The sequence below is a fragment of the Salvia miltiorrhiza genome, chromosome 3 (assembly GCF_028751815.1).
Source record: "Salvia miltiorrhiza cultivar Shanhuang (shh) chromosome 3, IMPLAD_Smil_shh, whole genome shotgun sequence".
NCBI classification, from domain to species: domain Eukaryota; kingdom Viridiplantae; phylum Streptophyta; class Magnoliopsida; order Lamiales; family Lamiaceae; genus Salvia; species Salvia miltiorrhiza.
The window spans coordinates 5,492,522-5,507,985 of record NC_080389.1 but is presented as its reverse complement, the minus strand read 5'-3'; the positions used below and the strand labels follow the sequence as shown (position 1 = coordinate 5,507,985).

Genomic DNA, 15,464 nt, shown 5'->3' with positions numbered 1-15,464 from the left:
CCAGTAAAATGGGCTGGGCTACTTTAATTGGGCCCATCAGGCCATCTAGCCCACCAAATATCGATTGATTAATTATTAAAATCGATGATTTTTCTATTACATCGTAGTATTTCACTGAATCAAGGCGATTATATGATTTTTTTATGATGATATCAGATATAATTGTATGGTTTTCACACATGACATATGCTCCCTTTGTCCCACTATAAGTGAGACCCTTTTTTTGACACGAGAATTAAAAAATGTGTATTTTATGTATAAGTGATCAAATGAAAATATGTTTAAAATGTAAAACTTTTATCTAAAAAAAAAGTCTCACTTATGGTTGAACCCAAAATAGAAAGAGTCTCACTTATAGTGAGACATATAGAGTACTAATTACACTAAAGTATATAATATAATACAAATAGGTCACAGAAAGTCCCATAAATCACGAAATAGATTACTCGTTTATATCTCTATATATTTTTAGCATTTATTGACTTGGTTTTGGAGTACAAACTGTACAAGCCAAAAAGAAATAAATCTGATGAAAACCATGAATGATATATATATATATATATATATATATATATATGGAATAATTTAAATAATTTTTTTTGAAAACTTTACACTAAATCTATAAAGTAACTGTGGTGAACTCTACACTCAACAAATATCACGAATTACTAATAGATTTAATGTGAGTTACAATAAAAACTTTTTTATTGTGATTTTTTAATTAAATTTATGTATAAAGTAATTACAACAAATACTCACACCTGTATTTTTTTAAATTGCTTTTAGTTACATCAATTCTGCTAATCCAAAAGAGACACTCTCCCGTGCAATCGGTTGCACCGTGTAATTGGTTTCTAAATGACACTATTTCAACATATACAAATGACACTTACTTCAGCATACAAATGATACTTGGAGATCTTCAAGTGTCATTTGTATATGTTGAAGTAGTGTCATTCGAAAATGTTCAAGTGTCATTTCTCAAATGAAGTAGTGTCATTCTGGAAATTATTTGTGAATCCAAAATTATTAATAACTCACAATCCCAAATTCAAGCGATGCTACATTATTTCTTTTACCTAGTCAACAGCCATGATTACAAACGCGTTTAATTCGACACCTAAAAAATTAGTATTATTGGTAAAAATTGAAACTCATAATTATTGATAATCACGAGATTGCATAAACAATTAAGCCATCTCAAGATAGTCTTCTAGTACATAAATTACCAAAAAAAGCAAAAATAAAAAGAAAGTCTCCACATAATTAATATTCAAATTAATGCCCTCAAATTAAAAAAAAAAAAAAAACAAATACTCCTTCAACACAATCTCTGAAATAATAAAAATTATTTCCCAACTCACCAAACTCCAGACAGCACTGATACTATTACATGATCATCACTGTCCCAAGGTACATTAATCACAACGAAAGGAACAACCATAAATAAAAATACATAACAATACAAATTATTTGGAAATTGGGATTGAAATATTTAGGTCCTTGAGTCCAAAGCCAAGATGGTGCTTAGATTCATGGGCTTCATATAATTGGTATCACCACTCAAAATTTGTTGGACTATAATTCTGTTGGCCCTTTCTGATGGGTGGAATGGGTCCCAAAATGCATACAAATCTCTGTTTGGGCACAAGTTGGATAGGGTCGTGCAAAGCCCAATTCCGTTGTATGGGCCTTGCCCACAACACGCGATTTTCGACGTCACAAATCCTGGAAAAAATAAAATAAAAATAAAAGTGCAATTGTTAAATAATTTTGTGTTGAACCTCGTTTAATCGTATTCCATCATTGAATAAGCCACTGGTCATCAAAAAATTTCTAGTGATCTGATCCGTGCCGGTATGTGTGTTCAAATTATCGTACATACTTATCGTGATACACCTCGTGTTCTAACGGCATATAATATCGATTCGAAAATTCAGAGAGTGGTCTTCAGTGCTCGTTGAAGATATGATAGTATCACATAGATCACAACATCTAGGGTCGATTATGAGCCTAGGTCAGAATTAAGTGCGAGTGGCTAAGCCCCCCAAAACTAATATATAGTATTAAAATTGATTGTTCATTTAAGGGTTTCTTTTTTGTTAGTACTATTATATAAGGGTTTCTTTTTTATTTTTTAATTTTTTTACCTTAGGCCCATAAAATGTGAGGACCGGTACATAAGGTAGATTGTGCTAGCTTTTCATGCATAAATTTATGTGACACAATTTTTTTTTGAAACCTATGTGACACAATTGTTGAGTATGACTTATGTGTCAATTAATAGGTACATTGATCACTACTAGCCTATGTGGGGAACTTTATTTTTTTGGAAAACCTATATAGGGAACTTTAATTTACTATTAAGGCAAAACGTGACCCACATTTATTATACAATATTAATTTATTGTTGTGAGGTAGGCGAAATTTGCGCTGTTTAGTTCAGATTTGAAACTCAACCACCTTACCACTTGATGTGGAAAAAAAAATCTCTATTTCTAGGTACCTATAATATATGTTCGTTTCAAAACAATGTTTTTAAAAATAAATTTAAACTTATTATGCTTATATATGTTAAATACTCCCTCCGTCCCGCTTCAAATGTCTCCTTTCTTTTGGGCACGGAGATTAAGAAATGTGTAAAAAGTAGATAAAGTGGGTATAAAGTAGATAAAGTGGGTTGGTGGAAATTATTTAAATATTAGGTATAGAGAGAGAGTGTTTTGCCAAAAAGGGAATGGGTCATTTGGAGTGGGACAGCCCAAAATGGCAAATGGGACATTTAGAGTGGGACGGAGGGAGTATAATTTAAATTAGAGAATCTCGTGTGACAATGGCCATACCGAAGGCTTGAGGATCAGAAATGAAGTCCATATGCATTTGTTGTGTGTTAGCCGCGACGAACACATGAGTCCCTATTTCACTGTTGAGGCTGTCCAGCATCTGAACCAGCTGCGGGTTGAATAGCCCCGCCGCCCTCATCAGCTCCGCCGAGCATTCTCCGGTCCGGCTGCGCTGTGCCAGCTCAGCCGGGACGCACCCGAGTGGGCCCGTCCCGGTCACTAGAACCCTCCTAGCTCCCAAGTCATACAGCTTCTGTAGTAGCATCAACAAAATGTGTTAACAATATATACATATTTTATTCTCGTAGATGCTACACCTCAATTATATTTGGCGCAATTAATATTTAATATTTAATCGGTATAATGGTTAATGTATATAGCGTAGTTCGCTGACGTACATGCAAAACTTTGCGGTACTCGGAGATGAGGTATCTAACGTAATCCGGTAGGGAAAATTGTCTGGATCTCGCGGAAAATGGGACTAGATAGTAATTGTTGACGAAATCGTTGCCTCCGAGAGTGATGAGGACCAGAGCTTGGTTGACTAGTGCGGTCGTTTGAGCCGGTCCGATGATGTTGGCGACACGTGTCTGATACTGTTGGAAATACTCGAGTTGCTTCCCAATACGAATGATGTTTAGCTGCAAAACATCAATAGTAAGTAGCGATTGCGGATTCCCATGATATAAAAAAAAAATACTTGGGGTGGTGTAATTTTTTTTTTGATAAATTACATAAATAAATAAAGAAATTTAAAGACCACTCGAACTCAGGACCTCAGATCTTGGACATTAATCTTACCGCTAAGTCAACACACGCACAGTTGGGGGTGTGTAATTGTTTCTATGTATAATGTTTTTAGGGCCACTTCACTTATTTACTACATGAAGAGTAACCAACAAGTATAAAGATATTTAGAAGTAATAATTGAATATGAGTTGCTTTAAGGCATATGTGAGGGGAAGGTAGATAATGATTTTAGCACGAGTTGGAATAAAAAATAACATAACTCTAATTAATAAGGACGTGCCTATATAATTAAATTTAAAATTTAGGCTAAATTATTGATCATGTCTAAACTCCAATTATAGCAAAGCAAAGGATTCTAATTAAACTATGTAAAAAAGTACTTACAAACTGAATTCCAGTGTCATTAAGGATTCCAACTCCCGCTGAAGCAAAATTGGCCCCAACAAGAAGCTTCTGCCCTCTAAGAAATGGACTCAAGTATGGCTGTGTAGGCTCCATTCCAAGATGTTCACCTAAAAATCACACATTACATTGGTCACATTAATCTATTATAATTTCAAACTAAAATAAATAAATTATTATAAAAAATAATAATGTGACAAAATGCACCAATTGATAAGAACGTACTAATGAGATCGGGGATGTTGAGGCCGTTGGAGAACCGGCCAGTAGGGCGATGAGTTGGATAGTCGATGCCATAAGGGGGGGAGTCGGCCCTGGCACTCGTTAGAAGGTAGTTGTTGTTGCCATTGTCCACGAGCGAGTCCCCGAACACGAAGAAGGCCCGGCCCTCGACTCGAGGCACCATAGTGGTAGCTATTGAGAGCACAATTAGGCTAAGAAGTGCACATGCAAAGGGAGAGGAGAGCAAGCTTGCCATTGTAAAATGAGTGTTGCTAAATTATTAGTAGTGATCAGTGGCAAGTTTTGTGTGTGTTGGAATGTGATGGAATAAACAATGTGATTGAGCCACACATATATATAGATAAGTGTAGGAGGTGTTGATTGTTGAGGCTCATTAAATGGGACTGGTGAAACTGTGGGAAAATGGGCCATTTGATCATTAAAAAGAAGAATAAATTTTACTGCAGCTGTGTGGTTTTATTTTTGAAGAGGAAACTTAGGATCTCTTTTGTCAATTTTTGGAAAGGAGTTATAGTAATAATGGAGTTTGATTAAAGAGGTTTCTGCTTTTGTACTTGTTGATTGGAAGTCAAATGTTAGTTTGTGAGTTAGTGTTGTTTATAAAGCTTCCAGTCATACAAGAAATGTGATATATATACATATTAACAGGTCTATCTTGAACATCTTGATATATAAGTCTCCAACATGTTTGTGAATATTTCATATTTGGATTCACACAACAAATGTGATATATTAACTTGAATGGTCAAAATATTAGATACTTTGATCATATTAAAAAAAATGAAAAAAGAAAGAAAGAAAAGAGAAGTGTATTAGTGTCATGAATTGTGAAATCAACATCCCCCCCCCCTCCAAATGTTGACAGGTTCACGTAAATATTAAACCTCAAATTATTTGTGTACTATTAATTATATTTTAAATTATCGATTTTTTTTTCAAAGTATCAATTTTGTATTAATTGTACTATTTATCCATTTCTTTTTTGCTTAGAAAAATTATGATGTGGTTCGCCAGATGCCACAATATATTTAGAATTATTCTTTTTTTTTTAAAAAAACTTTCATTGTACAAAACGACGTCATTATATGCCTTACTAATTGAATATTTAAAGGGTGAAAAATAAGTGAAGGGTACAATTGATACAAAATTGATAATTTCAAGATTCAAAAAAATATTTTCAATAGTTCAAGATACTAATTAAAGAGAGGTTTAAAGTGGGGAAAAAATTGCTAGATTTTATTAATATGAATATTTAGTGTCATATTCTGTGTTTTTAAATATATTTAATCATTTTTTAATTTCAATCTCCTGTATATTTTGGGGCTAATAATTAGTCCAACTAGAATTTGTAATTATTTGTTTGCATTTTAATCTGGAAATTTTTACCTAACATATTATATATATAGTGCTGTTTAATCCACAATTATGGTGTATAATTTTTTAAAGTTTCAATGTTTAATTATAAAATATTATCTAAATAGTGAAATTATATAGTGACAACATGATAGGAGACCTAAAATTGTGAGATGGAGGAACCGAATCGTTAATGCAACAATATTATAGTACTTTATGCTAATTAGTTACAACCTTATTATTGATAGAATGATGTTAATTATATATATATACTTACCACGCTAGGACTAGGGCTCACATGCATCACAGCATCAAATTAAATATGAAATAAAACAAAAATAATTTATTTAAGGCTAAAAATAATAGGCTTGTCAATTTTGAACCTAATTCATGTTTGTTATATAAACAACACTCTTTCTTTAATTAATAAAGAGGCATTAAAGCCGCTACTGTGATAATATATCTCTGTCTATCTCATTCTATCATTATCAATATAATAATGAATAAAGCCTTACTTTTTGGCTAATTTGTTGGATTCCATTTCTCAAATTGGCAAATTTTTTTTTGCAACATTACGTATTTGTGTGTGTAATGATACGACATAAGCCCACAACTGACCAAAAAGAGCCAAAACTGTCTTATTTTGTTTACAACATAGATTTGAATAATTAATTGTGATTTTTGACACATGGGAAATCATTATATTTGAGCCATAACATCAACATAATTTTCATATAGTCTCATATTATATAACTAGCCCACAAAATTATGTCGCACTCGGGGATGGAATAAGACATTCTCAATAAATAAATAAATAACATTAGGTTCAAGTTTTAAATATAGAAGCATATATATATATTTACGATCTCCTTTCGAGTTTCGTGCAGTAGTCTGCGTCTTTGTACATTCAGGGGTTATTATTTTTTTTTAATAATAAACCTCAATTTAATAATAATAATCATATAGAAAAAATTGAACAAAAATATTAAGGAGAAAATAAGAAGTAATTGACAAGGCCTAGCATAAGTGATAAAGTGAGATATCAAAATCTCTAAGTGAAACGTCTTTGGTTTGATTCCTACCAAAGTGGACATAGTTTTTCCAATTTATTTGAATACAGTCTTTAGACTAGTAGTTTCATTATTATTTGCAAAAGTTCTTTGTAATATGTATTAATTTCATAACATATCATGTTATCTTGTATCTAAAAAAAGGTAGCAATTTAGGAAATGAAATTATTTTTTTTGAGGGAAAAAAATGAAATTAAATTACTATAGCTAGCAATGGACAAGTCTAGTGTACACTTCAACTATTATCAACTGCGCTTATATTAAATAAATCTTATAATATATATACTATATATGATCACATGCATTACATTAAAGATGCACATTCAAACAATTTATTTTATTTTTTTATGTATCCCCCTATAAAATGTCAATGCATCGTGACTTATTCCGTCAAAGGCAAATCAAGCATTTTTCACCTAAAGCAAAAGGTTAAAATGCAAGATTTGTGAGTTAGAAATAAATGTAGAATCAATGAAATATTTTGTTGATATCATGTGGTGAATATAAATGAGGTGGGGTATTTCTTTTTTCCAGCTACCTTAGACGGCCACTTTCATCACTAAACAAATAAATAAAAAACATGCATATTTCTGTAAGAAAAAGTTCAATCATAAATATTACCAACTACCCACATCGGTAGCTAGTTTTTGATTCATAAAATTTGTATGCAATAGTTATTAAACTATTCATGAAATTAAAGATTAAATGTTCGAGGTAAGAAAATTAACCTTGTTTGACAGACATAATTAACTGACAAAGGGTTAGTGAAATTATTTTTAATTATCGATTATGCTAACAAATGAACATAAAAACCCATCAAATCAATACACATAAAATGTAAGTTTAATTTATATTGAAATATCAAACTAAAATCATATGGAAACATAATAAACTTATTGATACATTTAAAGTGTGTGTGTTTCAATTTCAAGCCAGCTATAGATCTCCTCTAATTTTTCAGGCTCATTAATTGATTTATGAAGGTCCACAGCTTTAGATTGGGAGACAAAAAAAGTTGGTAATCACTTTCATTTTGTTGGTATAGTACAATAATAATAGAACATCTTATCATGGGCTGCTGAATGAAAAAAAGTACGAAAATTCAGACAGATATATACGAGAATAATGGCTAATTCTTGCATCACTAATTCATCTCTTCATTTTTTTGCATCAATTAATCAACTTTTTATTAAAAAAATAAAATAAAAAATCTTAACACAAGTTTACGCAAGATGAGTTAATGTTCGAATCCAAATTCATATTTTAATTGTATATCTATAGAATTTGTTTGTATTTATAATTATAAATATGCTATGAATTTAAATTTAAAAATTTGAGAAATTCAAGTTGAAATATTGTAAAGAAGAAAATTTTGAAAATACTAAAAAATGTGAATTATTTCATAATCAATCAATTAATCATACATATCAATATATTGCAACCACCAATAAATTAATCACAAATAGAACTGAAACAACTATACATTATATATATAGACTATAGTAGTTGGTTATCCTACAAATTAAATCCCCCTTTAATATATATACGAACTATTATAGTATGATGAATTAATTCGTTGGGAAAATGATGAACTTATATATATAGGGAGAGGTTCAAGAAAGAACCATAAATAAAAGAAGACCGGAGAACCATTTTCAGCCATTCGATCATCAAGATCTACGGTGGATGCATCATCTTGTTGGATGAATGCAGATCCTGGGTTCGAATCCTGAAGGGAGCATTTTATTTTTATTTTTTTAGTGCATTAATTTTAACAGCGAATGCATTAATTTTTACAGTAGATGCATTAGATTTGATGGTTCTCCCGTTCTCACAAATAATGTAGTTCTCTCTAGAACCACACCCTATATATATATATATATTAATTTATTTACATCTCATAGGAATCCAACCCAGAAGGTTAAGAGGGTATTTTATTCAGATATAACATGCTAAAAGATAACGAATTCATAACTCATTTGATCTGAATACAAGAATAACGTAAATCTTTATAATTTAAAGATTGAAAATAATTCATATTTTATTTTATTTTTTTAAAGAAAAACCACACCTCATACATATATTATTGAAACCCTATTGAGCTTACAAACTCAATTTTTAGCCCTCAATTGAAAAAAAATAAAATTTGGCCATTTTTTAGGTGGTATGACTAACTTACCCTTTTAACTTGAATCCATCTCCAACCCAGTAACAGTACGTGTGATCCAAGCTTCCCTCCTCTCTCTCTCGCTCTTTCTTTTTCGCGCTCTCTCTCTCTTCCGCGTCAATGATGAACGGTAGAAATCGGTCGTGATTCTAATTCCGGCGGCGTGCTTTCCTCCTCTCTCTCTCTCTCTCTCTCTCTTCCGCGTCGATGAAGAGCAGAAATCGGTAGAAATCGATCGTGATTCTAATTCCGGCGGCGTGCTTCCCTCCTCTCTCGGCGACGACGGTGGATCTGATCTGATGAGGCGGCGACGGTGGATCTGATCTGATCTGATCGTTGCGCCGCCTCCTCCCTCGGCAGATCTGATCTCCACCTCCTTCGATTTCAGCCATCGACAAATCTAATCTGATCTGTATTTGTGCTGCACGTATGACACTTATGGCATACGTGCACACTTCCCCCTAGGGTTTAGATATTCCATTTAGGGTTTAGATTATCCATTTGGGGTTTAGATGTTCCATTTAGGGTTTAGATTATCCATTTAGGATTTAAATGATGTTGTTGTTTCTGTATTTGTGCTGCACGTATAGCACTTATGGCACTATTAGTGCCATAAGTGCCCAAATGACCATTTTACTTAGTTTTATTTTGAATTTCCGTTAGCACTTATGGCATTATTAGTGCCATAAGTGTCAAAATGACTATTTTACTTGGTTTTATTTTGGATTTCCAAATCAATAAAAATGGCCAAATTTTGTGTTTTTTCAATGTGTGGTCATAAATTGTGTTTTATGCTTCATTTTGGCTACTTCAAACTTTTACTGTGAGGTGAGAGTTCTATTAACAAATTAAAATTGACTCTGGAAAAGTGTAATATATAAGGGCAAACGAAACAAAATAAAATAGCCATAGGGGTGCAATTACTCGGACCCTTTATTGTGAGTAAATGATTACAATCTTCATCCGTTGCTCATTCATTTCAAGAATTAAACGTATATGAAAAAGTAGGTGAAGTAAAAATCTTAGAAAATAAAAAATATACTAAAAAATAGTGTTATTGACGTCGTCACGCCGCCAAAGAATAATCTGCAGAACTTTTCGGAGTGAATACATTTTCTTTTTTCTTTTTTAACTTTTTACTATTTTTATATTGAGAACTAACATCTACTAGGAATTCAACCACATAAGTAGATATAGAGATCTCCGTCATATAACTAATCTTAATTAGGTTCGATTAATTAAAGAAACTAAAATTGTGGATTATTAAATTATGAGTTATTAAATCTTAATAAAATATCTAATTAATTAAATTATGTCACGTCCGCGTGTGAGTTTCCGCAATGGATATATATAATTGCAGTACTTAAACGCCCATACCTAATGTCAAAAATTTTATATTCGAATCCGTATAATTGAACAAATTAAATAAAACATAATTCACACGTTTTTGTTGGAACTTAAACTAATGATCTTTTAAAAAAGAAAATCTTTTGGTGCCTCAGCTGGTATCATAGTTACTAACTAGTAAGACACATCATTGAAGCGATGAACTATTTGAAATTGGGCTTGACAGCCTGGCCCATCATATTATATGCCTGAATTTTCTTAATTATTTCATGTTCGTTTTATTTAGTTATGATTATTTTGTAGCTAGCATTGATTTCCAGCTAACTGCAGATTTGAATAGAGTAAATACATACCCCATTTGAGACTTTCTGGTGTCAATGCTTGCAGCATAATCATAATCCACAAACCCACAAAGAGCTTCTTCCTTACTGAAGTCACACTGTTTGAACATAATCCCAACTTCTAAAGTGCCTTTAAGATACCTCAGTATATATTTCAATGCTTCCCAGTGAGTAGCTCCAGGATTTGCCATAAACCTGCTTGCCATGCTTATTGAGTGAGCTAAATCTTGAATACATGATGCTTCCTACTAGATTTGAGTATGGTATTCTTTCCATCTCCACCTTTTCTTTTTCACTTTTAGGCCTTTGTTCTTCAGACAACTTGATGTACTGTGGGAGTGGAACACCAACAGCTTTAACTTCTTAAGCACCTTACTGATATAGTTAGTTTGTATGAGTATCAACTCTTTCTTGCTTCTATTTCCCTTAATATCCATGCCCAAGATTCTCCTAGCTTCACCCAAGTCTTTCATGTCAAATTCAAAGTTAAGAGCTCTCTTAACTTCATCTACTTCCTTCAATGACTTGCTAGCTATTAGCATGTCATCCACATAGAGCAGTAGATACACAAAACCGCCTAACTTTGTCTCTTTCAAGTAGACACACCTGTCATGCAGAGATCTTCTGAATCCAATGATGTACATGAAATCATCAAATCTTTTGTTCCACTGTCTAGGACTCTACTTGAGACCATATAGAGATCTCTGCAACAGATAGACTTGAGCTTCTTTTCCTTCAATTACAAAACCCTCTGGTTGACCCATGTAGATGGTTTCTATCAATTCTCCATTGAGAAAAGCTGTCTTTACATCCAACTGATGTAACTCCAAGTCAAATTGAGTTGTTAAGGCTAATATCAACCTTATTGAACTGTGCTTAACAACAGGTGAGAAGATCTCATTGAAATCCACTCATTCCTTCTGAGTGAAGCCTTTTGCTACTAGTCTAGCCTTATACCTTACTGTTTCAACTCCATTAGTGACCTCAATCTTTCTTTTAAACACCCACTTGCAGCCTACAGATCTCTGAGTCTTAGGCTTTGATACTAGCTTCCATGTCTTGTTCTTAATGAGTGACTGATATTCTTCATTCATGGCTTCAATCCAAAACTTAGACTCTTTACAAGTTACTGCTTCCTTGTAGTTCTTAGGCTCTTGATATGTGATCTTTTCAGCCGCTGTGAGTGCAAAAGATATATGCTCAGCTTGAGCAAATCTTGCAGGGGGCTTTATACTCCTTCTGACTCTATCTCTAGCAAGCTGATAATCATCCAAACTTTCCTCATCATTTTCTGATGCCTCTCCTTCCTGATTTATATCAGCTTCTAGCTTCATTTCCAACTGTTCAGATGGACTCTTGATGCCTTCACCAGATTTTAAATTCTCCACCTCAAAACCTATATCAAAAGTTCCCCCTTTAAATGGCATAACATCTTTTTTGAAGACAACATCTCTACTGACCAAAGCTTTTCCTTTGCCTGGTTCAATGCACCACAACTTATATCCTTTTACTCCAGATGGATATCCAATCATAACACATTTGAGAGCCCGAGGCTCCAACTTATCTTGTCTGACATGCATATAAGCAAGACACCCAAACTTCCTTAAATTTGAGTAGTCTGCTGGTCTGCCTCTCCACATTTCCTCAAGAGTTTTGAATTCAATTGCTGAGGAAGGACACCTGTTTATAAGATAAGCAGCAGTAGAGACTGCTTCTCCCCAGAACCTAGCATGCATTCCTGAACTGGACAGCATACTCCTCACTCTTTCAAGAAGAGTCCTGTTCATTCTCTCTACTACCCCATTTTGTTGAGGATTCCCAGGAACAGATCTGTGCCTTTTTATGCCTTTAGCTTTGCAGAATTCTTGAAATCTTTCATTTATGAACTCTAATCCATTATCAGTTCTCAAACATTTAAGCTTAGAACTTTTTTCATTTTCAACTTCACTGCACCACTCAACAAAATTATCAAAGGCATCTGTTTTATTTTTAATAACACAAACCCATACCTTTCTAGAGTAGTCATCCACTAAAGACATAAAATAACTACCTCCACCCACAATGGTGGTTTTGAAGGACCCCACAAGTCACAGTGAACATACTGTAAGGGATAAGTAGAAGTATGCTTTCCTATAGGATATACTAGTTTCTTGCTTTTACTTAACATGGATGCTTCACAGTCATTCAATTTTTCATCATGCTGTACAGACAAGATTCCTTGTTTCTTTAATTCTATTAAGCATTTTTCACTAACATGACCAAGCCTATCATGCCATAACATAATATCAGACTTAGAGATATTCTCAGTTTCACCAGTAATTGTACATGCAATAAGATGATATAGGCTATGCTTTTTAACTCCCTTCATGATTAATTTGGACCCTTTAAGAACATGCAGACTCTCCTTAGCAGATTTGAATTCATATCCTTTAGTTTGCAGTAAGCCAAGAGAAATCAAGTTTCTTTTAAGGGTTGGAATATACCTCACATCAGTCAATAGTCTGATTGATCCATCGTGGAGTTTTAGCTTGATTGAGCCTATTCCTTTTACTGGACACACCTCATCATTGCCAAGAATAACAGATCCTTGATCTTCTTCCTGCAAAACATGAAACCAAGATTTAGTTGGACACATATGAAAAGAGCAGCCTGAGTCAAGAATCCACTCATTTCCTAATTTTGAAGAAATGATATTTAAAGCTTCTGCTTCCTGATACTGCTCTGCAATATCTGCAGAATCCGAAGTGGAGTTCTTTTGAGCTTGCTTCTTCTTCCAGCTGAAACAGTCTTTTCTGATGTGGCCTGGCTTCTGACAGAAATGACACTTCCTGGTCTCCTTTGTGTCATCTTCCTTCCCTTTTGATGGTTGTCCAGTCTTTTGCTTGTCTTTCCAAGGCTTCTTGGACTTAGCTTTTGTGAATTTTCCTTTGACATTGAGGCTTTCATTTGGTGTTTCTTGCTTTGAATCTGCAGCCTTCTGCAATTCCTTGGACTTGATAGCATTCACCACCTTTTCCAATGTTATGGAAGTTTCTCTCTCATAAACCATGACATCCTTGAGATTATCATATGACTTTGGCAAAGCATTCAGGAGCAGAATAGCTTTGTCTTCATCTACTAGACTGACTTCAATGTCAGCAAGATCATCAATGGCCTTATTGAAATCATCTAGTTGATCCAATATTGGCTTATCATCGGTTATCTTGTATGAATACAGCCTCCTTTTCATATATAGTCTATTTGCCAAAGATTTGGTCATATATAGACTTTCAAGTTTAGCCCAAACACCAGCTGCAGATTCCTCTTTGGCCACTTCTCTCAACACTTTGTCTCCAAGGTAAAGTATAATGGCACTGTGAGCCTTCTGCACTATTTCAAGGTGTTTTTCTTTATCTTCTTCCTTGATCGCCTTCTTTGGATCCAGGGCTCCTAGCAGTCCTTGCTGAGTCAGGATTACTTTCATCTTCAGTTTCCACAAGGCAAAATCGTTCTTACCTGTAAACTTCTCTGTTTTGAACTTTGCGGTGGCCATCTCCGATCGATCTTCTTGAGAATCGATATCTGGTGTATTGAATCAACTTCTCCGGTGATTGATCGTGTTCTTCGCTGCGCCTAGCCTTCCCGCAGACGGCGCCACTTGTCGATTTCAGATCAAGAAATCGTGCAGCAAACAAGAGCTGAATCAAGCTCAAGAACACTCAATTTCCAACACTCAAACTCACACGTTTGTGAAGAAGAAATTAAAACTCAAAACTGAAAGTAAAAACTCCAAATTTACGTGGTTCGGCAATGTGCCTACATCCACGGACGATCAACAACAATTTCACTAAAATCAGATCAAGAAGCTACAAGATTACAACGAACAAGAAGAAGAAGATCGCAACTCTCAAGCCTATGTTCTAGACTACTGCATTCAGATCTCTATCACTCTTTTCTGTAACTAATCACACAAACTTCTAACCCCTTCTACAAGGTTTTCAAAGAGTATTTATACATGCCAAATAATGAAGAGATCAGCTCCCAGACTTGAGTAGAAAACCACCCGCTGCAGTCGACCATTCTGTTAGTTTGTTACACAAACTAACTCTGTAGAAGCTGCACTTAAGTCCTTCAACTTCTTATTATTTGCAAGACGACCCCTTCACTTTAAGCAATTGTCATTCACTCCCTTAACAAATATAAACTACAAATTCACAAGTTATATATTTTATGGTCAAACTCAACGAGTTATGGAGTATATTTTATTGGGTAGGTTAAATAGAAACAATAAACTACTTAATTTTCAACAAATATATCATTCACAATTGTCATAGAAATGCAAATGGAAGACGAACAGATGCAACCCACCTACTATATATTATAGTAATTCTATTATTTCACCAATATATTTGAGGTTTAAGTTTCAACTAATACTCCCTCCGTACACATAATAACTTCATACTTTTCCTTTTTGGACGTTCACAAAAGAACTTCTTATCTATTTTTGGACTATGCCCCACCACTTATAAATATCTCATTTATTCATCTTTTCTTCACTCTCAATACACTCAACAATTTTTTTTTTAAAACCTGTGTCAATCCTTTCTGAGAAGTTCTTTTATGGACGGAGGGTATATCCTTCAAAATAAACACAAATAAAACAGATCGATCAACACTGTGATAGACTCATAATCTTGTTCTTATATTATGATATTTTCAATTGATTCTGATTCCATTTTGACAATAGCAAATAAGCAAGCATTGTAAATTTGTATTCCACAAGAAAAGGAACACAACTATTGGATTCAGTAAACCAGAGTTAAGAACTTAAGATAACATACCTGGCTGGTGGCGACGGACCAACGACGGAAGCATGTGGTGGTGTTGTCAAACGAGCAGCGAAGGAGCGGTGGCGAGCAACGGCTGGGGGCGGCGCGGCCGAATCCCGCGGTGTTTACTGTGAATAGTG

At 33.9% G+C, this 15,464-nt stretch overlaps 1 protein-coding gene across 2 annotated transcripts; it reads right to left on the bottom strand.

The window, feature by feature from the left end:
* Positions 1-1,334: 1,334 nt before the first annotated feature.
* Positions 1,335-4,561, bottom strand: LOC131017180 (GDSL esterase/lipase At5g33370-like). Of its 2 annotated transcripts, none has more exons than XM_057945916.1 (5): positions 4,221-4,561; positions 3,978-4,105; positions 3,242-3,484; positions 2,841-3,096; positions 1,335-1,708 (listed from the first exon to the last, which is right to left on the bottom strand). In XM_057945916.1, the coding sequence occupies exons 1-5, from the start codon at positions 4,471-4,473 to the stop codon at positions 1,557-1,559; spliced, it is 1,032 nt and encodes a 343-aa protein (XP_057801899.1). In that variant the 5' UTR covers positions 4,474-4,561; the 3' UTR covers positions 1,335-1,556. The 2 variants fall into 2 exon arrangements, with proteins under 2 accessions (XP_057801899.1, XP_057801898.1); XM_057945915.1 differs by having other exon boundaries at positions 1,335-1,728; positions 2,844-3,096; positions 4,221-4,560.
* Positions 4,562-15,464: the final 10,903 nt, after the last annotated feature.

What these genes read in the sequence shown, in the direction of transcription:
- LOC131017180 (XM_057945915.1), bottom strand. Translation starts at nt 4,473, where the DNA reads ATGGCAAGCTTGCTCTCCTCTCCCTTTGCATGTGCACTTCTTAGCCTA. An exon ending in CAACATCCCCGATCTCATTA is followed by an intron (nt 4,106 to 4,220) that starts GTACGTTCTTAT and finishes TGTGATTTTTAG; the next exon opens with GTGAACATCTTGGAATGGAG. An exon ending in ATGACACTGGAATTCAGTTT is followed by an intron (nt 3,485 to 3,977) that starts GTAAGTACTTTT and finishes GATGTTTTGCAG; the next exon opens with CTAAACATCATTCGTATTGG.